Below are 12775 nucleotides of genomic sequence, written 5' to 3' on the forward strand. Positions count from 1 at the left end.
ATACTGCTTTACTAAGTACAAGGCTAAAAAGACTTACAATGAAGGATAGTAATTCAAAGAGCACTGTTAAAATGATGAACTATACAGCAGTTATATCCTGTTAGGATTTTTTAGCTGGTTTAAATATATGCCAATTCTCATGTTTTGGTAATGAAAATGTAATTTTGATCGGTTTGGGTTCAATCCTGACTATGGGTGCTGTCTGTATGAAATTTATACGTTCTCCCTGTGACCATGTGACTTTTATCCAGGTGCTTCTTTTTTCTCCAACACTCGTACAGGTTAGTAGGTTAATTGGCTTCAGTAAAAATTGTAAATTGTCCCTAGTGTGTATGGTAGTGCTATTGTACGGGGTGATCGTTAGTCGGCGCGGACCAAAGAGCCTGTTTCCATGCTGTATTTCTAAGGTAAAGACTAAACTAAAGTAAAGGATGAGTGAACCAAGTTGCAGAGGGTAGTGGTCTCTGCAGAAGGTGGAAAAGAGCAGAGATGGGAAGATGTGACTAGTGGTCGGATCATGCTGGAGATGATGGAAATGTCAGAGTGTGATGTGTTGGATACAAAGGCTGGTGTGGTGAAAGGTGAGGACCAGGGGAACTTTATCCTTGTTCCGTCTGGGGGGAGTGGAACAAGACCGGACCTTCGGGACACAGAGGAGACAGGGGTGGGGAATTAATCTATGACAGAAGGGGGAAAACCTCGTTTACTAAAGAAAGAGGATATCTCAGATGTCCAAGAATGGACATTATCATCTTTTGAGCAGATGCAACAGAGAAAAATAAATTGAGAATAGGAAATAGCGTCTTTGCGTCTGATTCCATGCTGTATAGCGGTGTTGACTATTTCTCTGCATAACCTCAATAATTTGGGGGTTGCTGCACAAAAGTATCTTTAAATTATACTTAATAGTTTGCTACTTGTTTTTCCGACCATGCTCTGACCTGAATGGACCTGGCATAATTCACCCTAAATTCCATTGGAGTATGATTGGCGTCAGGAATCTTTGGTGACAAGGTGTACAAATTTGACGTGTTACACATTCTCAATGTTGCAGAACTTATGATTTCATTTGGGCCGTGAATTTTCTGGGCCAATGATAGTGACACAGAATTGGTTTCATGGAAGGAAGCAAAGGGTGTTGGTGGAAGGGTCTTTATTCGGACTGTAAGCCTGTGGTATGTGGTGTGCCTTAGTGCACGGTGCTGGGCCCATTGCTGTCAGTATTTTATATCAACAATTTGGATGCGAATGTACAATGCATTAGAAAGTTTGTAGATGACACTAAAGTAGGTTGTATCGTACATAGTGAAGATGGTTATTCTAAATTGCAGCAGGCTTTTGATTTCCCGGGCATGTGGGCTGAGGAATGGTTAATGGAGGTTAATGCAGATAAGTGCGAGGTATTGCATTTTGGGAAGTCGAACCAGGACAGGACCTTCATGGTGAACAGTAGGGGTCTGGGGAGTGTTGAAGAGCAGAGGGGTCCAGGAGTACAGGTACATAGTTCCCTGAAAGTGGCATCAAAGGTAGATGGGTGGCTGCAGGGTGACTTGGATAGGTGGGGTGAGTGGGCAGATGCATGGCAGATGCAGTATAATGTGGGTAATCAAGAGGTTATTCACTTTGGAGGCAAGAATAAGAAGGCAGATTATTATCTGAACAGCAGGCAGCGAAGAAAGCAAATGGCATGTTGGCCTTCATAGCGAGAGGATTTAAGTATAGGAGCAAGGAGGTTCTACTGCAGTTGTAGACCACTGGTGAGACCACACCTGGAGTATTGTGTGCAGTTTTGGTCTCCTAATTTGAGGAAGGAAGTTCTTGCTAATGAGGGAGTGCAGCGTAGGTTCACGAGGTTAATTCCCGGGATGGCGGGACTGACATATGATGAAAGAATGGATCGATTTGGCATATATTCGCTGGAATTTAGAAGGATGAGAGGGGATATTATGGAAACATAAAATTCCCAGAACCAGGGGTCACAGTTTAAGAATAAGGGGTAGGCCATTTAGGACTGAGATGAGGAAAAACCTTTTCACCCTGAGGGTTGTGAATCTGTGGAATTCTCTGCTACAGAAGGCAGTGGAGGCCAAGTCACTGGATGTATTCAAGAGAGAGTTAGATAAAGCTCTTAGGGCTAACGGAATCAAGGGATATGGTGAGAAAGCAGGAAGCAGGAACGGGGTACTGATTTTGGATGATCAGCCATGATCATCCAAAGGGCGAAAGGCCGAATGGAGTACTCCTGCATCTGATTTCTGATTCTATGTTTCTAAGAAGGCTTTTGGTGCACTGGCCTTTATCAGTCAGGGTATTTAGTATGGAAGTAGGGACGTTATGTTGCAGTTGTACAAGATGTTGGTACGGCCACATTCAGAGTACCGTGTTCAGTTTTGGTCACCCTGCTATAGGAAGAATGCCATTAAGCTGAAACGAGTGCAGGGAAGGATGTTGCCAGGACTTCAAGAGTGTTTTATTATCATATGTCCCAAAAAGGAACAATTAAATTCTTACTTGCAGCAGAACAACAGATATGTAAACATAGTACCATGCAATAACCAGAATAAACACCAAAATAGTTCAGTACACATATATATATAATATATATATGTGTACATATATATCCTTCCTTTGTCCCACCCCCGACATCAGTCTGAAGAAGGGTCTCGACCCGAAACGTCACCCATTCCTTCTCTCCCGAGATGCTGCCTGACCTGCTGAGTTACTCCAGCATTTTGTGAATAAATCGATTTGTACCAGCATCTGCAGTTATTTTCTTATACTATATATATAATATACTGGATACAGAGCACATGGGTTTAAGGTTAGAGAGGCAAGATTTAATAGAAACCTGAGGGGCAACGTTTTCACTCAGTGGGTGGTGATGAGGTGTCAGAGGGGGCAGGTACGATAACAGCATTTAACAAATACAGACAGGTACATGGATAGGAAAAGTTTAGAGGCATTTAGGCCAAATGTGGTCACATGGGATTATTTTAGATGTGGCATCTTGGTCAGCATGGAGGAGCTGGGTGGAAAGGCTTGCTTCTGTGCTGCAGTTACTCTCAGCACCCTGAGATCTAGAAGAGGGAATATACCTTGACTTCCTCTTCTTGCTGATTATCCAGTGGGCCTTGCAGAAAGAATGGGATTGTCAAGAATGTGTGACCATATACTATGATGGTCATGCTATTATGGAATAACTTGCTCAGTCTCATAGAACATAGAACAGTACAGCACCGAAATACCCTTCAGCCCACAATATATGTGCCAACATAATGACAAGATTAATTCTTATCAGCCTGCATATAATCTACATCCCTCCATTCCCTGCACATCCACATGCCTCTCTAAAAGTCTCTTAAATGCCACTATGGCAGCTGCCTCCACCACCACCTTTGCAGTGCATTCCAGGCACTAACCAACCTCAGTGTAAATAACTTTCCCTGCACATCTCCTTTAAAGTTTGCCTCATTTTACCTTCAAGCTATACCCTCTGGTATTTGATATTTACATCCTGGGGAAAAAAATTCTGACTGTCTACTGTACCAATGCCTTTCATAATGTTATATACTTTTGTTAGGTCTTCCTTCAACCTCTGGTGTTCCAGATAAAACAATCTAAGTTTGTCCTCTCTCTCTCTGTAGCTAATACCTCCTAAACCACGTACCAGCATCTGCAGTTATTTTCCTACACCTCCTAAACCAGGCATCATTATTGTAAATCCCCTCTGCAAGCTTTCCAACGCCTCCACATCCTTCTTGTAATGGGGAGACCGGACCAGTCTCCTGCACAATTAAGTGACAATATGGAGCAATGGCTGGAACCTATGACCCATATCCCTTTCAGAATGTTTAAGCATTGTAGGAGAATTGATAGTTGGCATCTGTCCATCTGCAAGAGACGATGGTGGAGAATTAACAATGATCAAATTTATCTGCAGGAAAAGATGCTTTGTAAATTATGTCATGCATAATATGAGAAAGGTGGGTTGGAAAGATATCTAGGCACATGACATCACACCAACCTGAACACCATTAATCGAATTAATGTAGCATTTACGAATTCTGTTCTTTCCAGACCATCACATGTTGGCTGTCAGTTACCGTGACTTTTGTGTGAACATTACCTGTTAGCTGAAGCACGGAGGCGGTGTTGTTTTCAATATCGCATCTGTCATTTGCAAAAAGAATGGACTGATGCTAATCAAGAATAACAGCAGAGTCCCTTCCATCTCCTCGTCCATGCATCACGCATATCACACGCTGCGGTTATTTTGAATGCTACCATGGAGCTGGTTTCATGGCTGCAAGTGGGGATTCTACGATTTATGTCCCAGAGCAAAACGTCACTCAGTGGGGACCTAAATCAGAAATGCAGCTTCTGGAGCTTTGCAGGATTTTCCAACAATTGATCTTACCTGCACAAACGTTTTGACACTCAGTTTTTAAAATATACTCCCATTGGAAAGAGTTGTGCTATGGGAATGCAGGAGCTTAAAATCCATCCAGTCAGTTCAACTCAGAGGTTCAGGCAACAGCTCTACCGATGCGCCACTGTGCGTCTCTGGTGCTGCTAGCACTGTAAGGCAACAACTCTACCGATGCGCCACTGTGCACCTTAGGGCGGCACAGTAATGCATCGGTAGAGTTGTTGCCTTACAGCGCTTACAGCACCGGAGATCCGGGTTCGATCCTGACACTGGTGGTGTCTTTTTTTTTTTTTTTTTTTTTTTAAATTTTTAATTTTTTTAAGCATATGTACAAATAATAATAAACGACAAACTGGTTATAGAGTTCTTACATAGCTTCAATTTAAAAATTTTAAAGAAAAAATAAAGATGAAAAGAGACTGAATAAAGAGAACTACAAACATAAAGATTATGGGGATAGATCCGGGAGTTAGTGAGTATAGTTGTACATCCAACCCTAAACTCAAGTTTTAACTTTAGTTTTAAATTTTAGTTTTGTGACAAACCCATTTACTTTTTTAAAAATTCAATAAATGGAGACCATATTTTAAAAAATAGATCTGGTTTGTCAATTAAGGCAAACCTTATTTTTTCCAAATGCAAGGTCTCGGTCATTTCCGTAATCCACGTTTTAATTGTGGGGGTACTGGTGGTGTCTATAACGGAGAACTGTCTATTCGTTCTCCCTGTGACCGCGTGGGTTTTCTCCGAGATCTTCGGTTTCCTCCCACACTTCAAAGACGTACAGGTATGTAGGTAAATTGGCTTGGTAAGTGTAAATTGTCCCTAGTGTGTGTAGGATGGTGTTAATGTGCGGGGATTACTGGTCAGTGCGGACTCGTTGGGCCGAAGGGCCTGTTTCCGTCCTATATCTCTAAACTAAAAGGAAAACTACATGATGTACCTCTCTTATGTAGTTTTCTATCGTTAGCATGGAACAAAGAAAATGCTGGTGCCTTTCGGCCCACCGAGTCCGCGCCAACCAGTGATCCCTGCACACTAACACTAGTCCTACACACACTTGGACAGTTTTTACAATTTTACGCAAGCCTATTAGACTACAAACCTGCATGTCTTCAGAAATCCTGCCTGACACACTGCATTACTCAAGCACTTTGTGTCCTTTTTGATGAAAAATAAAATATTATTGCACAATTCAATACATAGTTTTAATTATTCATCCTCATTGTCTGTTGCTACTGGAAATGCAACAGCCAAAATACTGCATAAATACTGTTGTTACATTTTTGAGATATTTCCATTTCAGATTATTTGTTAATAATGATTTAAAAAACTACAGATGTTGGAAATATGTATGGAATGTTTTGAAAAGAAAATGCTGGGAACATTCAACGGGTCAGACAGTTTCTGTGGAAAGAGAATACCGTTTTAGGGGGATATGGGCCAAACACGGGCAAGTGGGACAAATGAAGATGGGGCTCCTTGGTCGACATGGGCAAGCTGGGCTGAAGGGCTTTTTTCATGCTATATGACACTGACATTATGACCGTTGGAGGTAAAAGGGAAGGTGGTATATGCAGGTATTGCAAGTCCGTTTCATTGTTCACAGATATTGCCTGATCTGCAGAGTGATTCCAGCATTTTCTGTTTTGATTTTCAATCTTAGTTACTTTGCACTTCATATAGTGGGTACCAGCTTTGCTGGGTCCACGAGATTATACAGAAAGGTTGTGCCATCCTTTGGTGATTTGGAGCTGTATCCACGGCAGGCTTGTTGTGGTATTTGGCCGTTTCTATTCGCAAGTTTTGTATGAAGTTATATTTCTTTGAAAAGAGTTTTGATTTGACAGGATTTACTTTCAATTAATTCACACTTTTACAGAGCTCCAAAAATGGTATATTAATGTCAGCTTGCTTACTAATGATATCCACTTCAGATCCATAATAGCCATTATTATATTAATAGCTTCCACTTTACTCAGATGACGAGCTAATAATTCTCAACGTTATCCCTCGTTTTCAAAATGGCAACCATTATTCTTTGAGAGCCCAATTGAACATTATCTGCCAAGATACAGTTTAATTAGGTTTTTCCAATTATTCTGAACTACTTTTTGTCAACAGATTGAATTTGCGGTTGTTTAACTTCATCTACACGGTTTTTGTACAGTGATTTTCCCGTTGGTAAGAGGCTGCTCAAAATATTTGTTTCTCCGACAGTGATAAATGTATTCCGTGCAATATGTTTGTTAACCAGAGAGGGATGATTTCAGTGCTTGAGTACACTAATGTGGAAATGATGAAACTATATCATCGTTCCCAGGCTCGGATCAATTAATGCACCAATGATGCTCCTGCAACACTAGTCTTCAGGTTCATAAATCTCGGTCACTACTCATACCATTTTGGTACTCCATTGTCAGTTGAAATGGATGACTTTAATTAGCGCTTTTAAGCGAAAAAATGAGTTTTTGGAATCACTCGGTAAATGCATTTTCTGATGTACTATTCAGGTTTGCAAAACAAAACTGGCTGCAAACCAAGTGTGTGAGCTGGTCTCAGCTGGTTTGCACCACTGTTTGATGTTCACTGATACCCATTGATAGAACAAAACAATGTGCTGGAGTCACTCAACATGGCAGGCAGCATCTCTGGGGAAAAAGGAGAGGTGACGTTTTGGGTCGTGACCCTTCTGGTAATGAAGAAGGGTTCGGACCCGAGACGTCATCTATCCTTTTTCTCCTGAGATGCTGCCTGAGCCGCTGAGTTATTCCAGTACTTTGTTTCTATCTTTGGTTTTAACCAGCATCTGCAGCACTTTGTTTCTACCCATTGATAGAACATCTATTAGGTTTAGGTTTATTATTGTCATGTGTACCAAGATACAATGAAAAGCTTTTCACTGTATATTCCGTATGCATGAATGTACATACGTAAGCATATGGAGACTTTCTTTTGAGGTCCCTCTTTCATTGTTAAATACCCTATTGTCTGAGGGATGACCTTATCGAGGTGCAGAAAATCATGAGGAGATAAGGTGAATGCACACAGACCTTTTCCCAGGGTAGGGGAATCAAGAACTAGAGAGCATAGGTCTAAGGTGAGAGGGGGAAGATTCAATAGGAACCTGAGGGGCAACTGACAATAGACAATAGACAATAGGTGCAGGAGTAGGCCATTCAGCCCTTCGAGCCAGCACCGCCATTCAATGCGATCATGGCTGATCACTCTCAATCAGTACCCCGTTCCTGCCTTCTCCCCATACCCCCTCACTCCGCTATCCTTAAGAGCTCTATCCAGCTCTCTCTTGAAAGCATCCAATGAACTGGCCTCCACTGCCTTCTGAGGCAGAGAATTCCACACCTTCACCACTGAGGGTGGTGGATATGTGGAACGAGCTGGGGATGTAGTTGAGGCAGGTACAATCAGAACATTTAAAATATATTTGGAGAGGTACATGGATAGAAATAGAAATTAGGGAGATATGGGGCAAATGTGGGTAAATGGGCCTAACTTGGATGGGACACCTTGGTCGTCATGGACGAGTTGTGTCAAAGGGCTAGTTTTCATGATGTGTGATTCTATGATTGTATTTGCTTTTGCACAGTATTTGATGTGCCAATATGATAACAGCACATCTTGTTAGCAGTGAAATTCCATTGAATTGCGTCTGTGTGTGAACCAGCTGCCAAACAGGTTTACCTCCTTAAACTTTCCAGTTTCTGGTAATGAATTGTGTCCGTGATCCAAAGCAAATCGTCACGACTTATTTATTGTAAGTGACAGCACTTCCTCACCAAGAATTGTGCACCCACATATGTACTTTGTTATGGAAATGCTGCAATCAATGACTAATCAACAGGTTAACTTCTCCTGTGCAAGAAATGCTTTACTTTGAATCGTAACTGATGATATTTCAGCTTTGACACTTTATCAATGCACCAGCTTATTGAAACCCTTTTATATATGTGGGACGTGTCGAATCTACCTCTCTCTCTTTCGTTCTCTCCATTAGGAAACTATTGGAATGCTGCCTCATTCAATACACCTTCCTCCTATCTGCACTTCTCAACTTTCCACGGAGAGACCAGCGCTGACATCTCATTTTATTTCAAGACCTCAGCACCTTACGGAGTCTTCCTTGAAAATCTGGGCAACACTGACTTCATAAGACTTGAGTTGAAATGTAAGTTGATCTGCAAAAGCATCATTTCACTTTTATCACTACATGTTTTACATTTAAATGTAAGTTATCTTATAAAAATCAACCATTAGTATTTAGTTATTATCATTTTTGAAAGTAAGTTGCACTGATCAAACGATTTAAAAGCACATTTATAAAAAAAATAAACTGATGTCCATGCATTATAGCACATTCAACCCAGTTTTAACCGTTTTCTGAAGCAGAGAATAAGAGGGCATGGAATTGGGTGAGTATGTTGGCTTGGACTGAATACAGGTCAACACAAAAGGCTGAGAATCAGAATAAACAGTTACTTTTCAGGCTGGAAAGAGTATAAGGTGTCTAAGCATGCCATTGACACGAAAATGGATCAGAAATCATGCCACAATAAGGATATTTCGATTCTGTTATGCAATGTAAATAGATCGAATGAGTGAGCAAAAACATGGCAAATTTAGTTTGATGTGAGTAAGTGGGATCATGGGCTGCATACAGTAAGAGGAATTAAAATGTAAACTGTCGTCTTAATGGTGAGGAATTGAAAGGAGAGGAATATTGAGGGATCTAAATGTTTTTGTGCAACAATCACTAAAATGTTAATGGCCAGGTGCACCAGTAATTGAGAAGGCATATGGCAATTTGGCCATTTTTGCAAAGTGATCAGAATTTAGAAATAAGGAAGTATTATTGCATTTGTAAAGGGTACTGCTCTCAACAGTCAACTAACTTGGGAAAGGATACAATAGCATTGAAGACAGTCCAAAAGGGATTCACTATGACAATTTCTAGATGAGGCAATCATGAGCACTTAAAGTTGGATCTGAGCTCTTTGGAGTTTAGAAGAATGAGGGGTGATCTTTTAGAAACCAGACCAGATCCTAAGGGGGTACAACAGGGTCAATGTTGAGATGTTTCCATTTGAGGGAAATTCTGAAACAAGCCAACAAGATAAGGGGTCCAGTTAAAACTCAGGTGCACACGGACTTTCTCTTGCTCAGGGCAGTGAATCTATGGAATTCCTCACCCCAGATGATGTGGAAGATAGATCGTTAGAGATAATTGAAATGGATTTTTGTTTTTTAGATTTAGAGATACAGCGCGGAAACAGGCCCTTCGGCCCACCGGGTCCGCGCCGCCCAGCGATCCCCGCACATTAATACTATCCTACACACACTAGGGACATTTGCCTAGCCAATTAACCTACATACCTGTACGTCTTTGGAGTGTGGGAGGAAACCGAAGATCTCGGAGAAAACCCACGCAGGTCATGGGGAGAACATACAAACTCCATACAGACGGCGCCCGTAGTCAGGATCGAACCTGAGTCTCCGGCGCTGCATTCGCTGTAAGGCAGCAACTCTACCACTGCGCACCGTGCCGCCCTACAAAGATACAAAGGGAGTTCTATGAGGAACTGGCACAGAAGTGGAGCTGAGGTCTTGCACAGAGCAATCATAATCATATTACATTGCAAGGTAGAAATGAGGGGCCAGGTAACCCATCCCCTGCTCCTATTGTCATGTGTTCTTGTGTCATGCCGACATGATTCGAACAGCATTGTACAACCAGGCAGTAAAGTCACCGATGTTACATACCATTTGATTGTGACCGGCGGTGTGGCACCATCCAGACCAAGTAATTTGCCACCACTCACCTGCATACCAGATGTCAGATGACTGTTAATATTGAAAGTGTATCTAGTGATGGAAGGAGTATGGCAGAGATTACAGCGTTGCTCAGCAAGGGAGTCAATAGTCAATAATGTTTTATCGCCATATATATCGAAATGGAACAATGAAACTCTTACTTGCAGCATCATAACAGAGTACTTCCCGCTCCGCATCATTGTCAGCCTAAATTAACTTCAATTTGCAATGTAACAATGTTAACTGAAACTTCAGCTGGGTACCATTGCCAAACTGAATGAAGGAAAGAGATGCAGCATCTATTAACAAGTTGAAGTCTCTTGCTCGAGGCACCTCATGGAAACGTTGTTTTCTTGCATATCCCTGTTTGCCCTGGTCGAGAGGGGAATTGACAGAGAATAAAAATATTCATGCACATTTTTTGACAAGCAACTGTCTATCAAGAAAGGCTAATTATGTTTACATATGTTGGTCAGTCAATGGCAGCAAGAAACATCAAAATCCTCCATTTTTTTTTAAATTCTCCCGAGCTTTTTTTTTTTTTTTTTCTATATACTGACATTTAATCAAGCATAATTTGCATGTATCATTTCTTCTCCCTTCAAGATACAGTAGTTCACAAAGAAAAACGTATGTTGTAAAAATTATCAAGCTTGACATGCAGCATGGTAAGGTTAGAATTTGCAATGTAACAGAACATTTTATAGTAACACATTATTTATTAAACAGTACTTAATTTCCTGGAACCAGAAATCAGTTTCTAAAAATATGGCAGTCCAATTAAGACGGAAAAGAGGTGATTTTTTTTTTCCTCTTTTGAGGGTCATGTGTCTTTGGAATTCAGATCCTCACATTTTCCTAGAAGCAAAGTTTTTAAATATATTTAGAGGCTGAGGTAGGTTGACTCTTGGTATGCATTTGACAAGAATCTGCTCGGTAGACTGCTCTGGAAGGTTAGATCCCATGGGATTCAACGATAGATAGCTGACTGGATGGGAAATTGTCTTCTTGGAAGGAAGCAGGGGTGAAGGTGGAAGGTTACTTCTCGGATTGGAGGCCTGTGTCTCAAGGGTTCGGTGCTGGGCTGGGCCCATTGCTGTTTGTCAACCATATCAATAATTTGGATGAGAACGTACAAGGCATGATTAGCAAGTTCAAGGTTCAAGGTTTGTTTATTGTCACATGTACCAATTAAGGTACAGTGAAATTCAGATTGCCATACAGTCATACCAATAAGAGCAACAAGACACCCAAATAAATTTTTAACATGAACATTCACCACAGTGACTCCCCTACATTCCTCACTGTGATGGAAGGCAAAAAAGTTCAATCTACTTCCCTTTTTTGCAGATGGCACTAAAGTGGTTGGTATTGTCAATAGTGAAGATGGCTGTCAAGAATTGCAGCAAGATCTTGATCGGTTGTGCAGGTGGATTGAGGAATTGTTGATGGAATTTAATACAGAGAAGTGGGAAGTGTAGCATTTTGGGCAGGCTAACAAGGGCAGGGCCTCCACAGTGAATGGCAGGGCTATGGGGAGTGCTATAGAACAGAGGGATCTAGGATTGCAGGTATCTAGTTCATTGAAAGTGGCGTCACATGAAGATAGGGTGGTCAAGAAAGCTTTTGGCACTTTGGCCTTCATTAGTCAGAGTACTGAGTGTAGAAGTTGGGAGGTCAAGTTACAGTTGTATAAGACACTGGTGAGACCACATTTAGAGTGTTGTGTTCAGTTTTGGTCGCCATGTTATAAGAAAGATGTTATCAAGCTGGAAAGGGGGCACTAAAGATTTACGAGGACGTTGTCAGGACTTGGGGGGGGGCTGAGTTAGACAGAGAGGTTAATCCTGTCAAATCCTGGTAAGATTTTAACCCTTTCATAGAGTCACACAGCATGGAAACTGGCCCTTCGGCCCAACGTGCCCATGCCCCAAACAATCGTCCAACCTACCTGCATTTGGCCCACATCCCTCTAAACCTATACTACCCAAGAAGCTATACCAAATGTTTTTTAAACGTGGTGATAGTACATCCCTCAACTACTTCCTCTGGTAGTTTGTTCCATATACATGCCACCGGTTGTGTAAAAAAGTTACCTCTCAGATTTCTATTATAACAGTATTACAGTATAACAGTATAACAGAGCTTTATTTGTCATTCGGTACCGAGGTACCGAACGAAACTACATAGCAGTCATACAAAAAAAGAACACAAGACACATAACCCCAACACAAACGTCCATCACAGTGACTCCAAACACCACCTCACTGTGATGGAGGCAACAAAACTTCCACTCTCTTCCCCACGCCCACGGACAGACAGCTCGTCCCCGACCGACCCGCACAGTCCCCGCAAGGGGATGGAAGTCCCCGCGGCCGAGTCGCACCGGGTGCTGAAACGTCTCGCGGCCGAACCGGGCGATGAAAGGCCCCGCGACCAAGCCTTGCGCAGCTAAGTCCCGTGGCCGAGCCGCACCGGGCGATGTTAAGTCCCGCGGCCGAGCCGCACCAACGATGA

General features: G+C 41.9%; 1 protein-coding gene across 1 annotated transcript in view; it reads left to right on the top strand.

The window, feature by feature from the left end:
- Nucleotides 1–12775, top strand: part of LOC144604190 (contactin-associated protein-like 2) — a 1366128-nt gene that overhangs the window by 1192497 nt on the left and 160856 nt on the right. Inside the window, exon 16 of the mRNA XM_078418400.1 lies at nucleotides 8445–8615. Within this exon, the coding sequence (XP_078274526.1) occupies nucleotides 8445–8615 (171 nt within the window). The remainder of the gene's footprint in view (nucleotides 1–8444; nucleotides 8616–12775) is intronic.

This window comes from Rhinoraja longicauda, chromosome 2, assembly GCF_053455715.1.
Source record: "Rhinoraja longicauda isolate Sanriku21f chromosome 2, sRhiLon1.1, whole genome shotgun sequence".
NCBI classification, from domain to species: domain Eukaryota; kingdom Metazoa; phylum Chordata; class Chondrichthyes; order Rajiformes; family Arhynchobatidae; genus Rhinoraja; species Rhinoraja longicauda.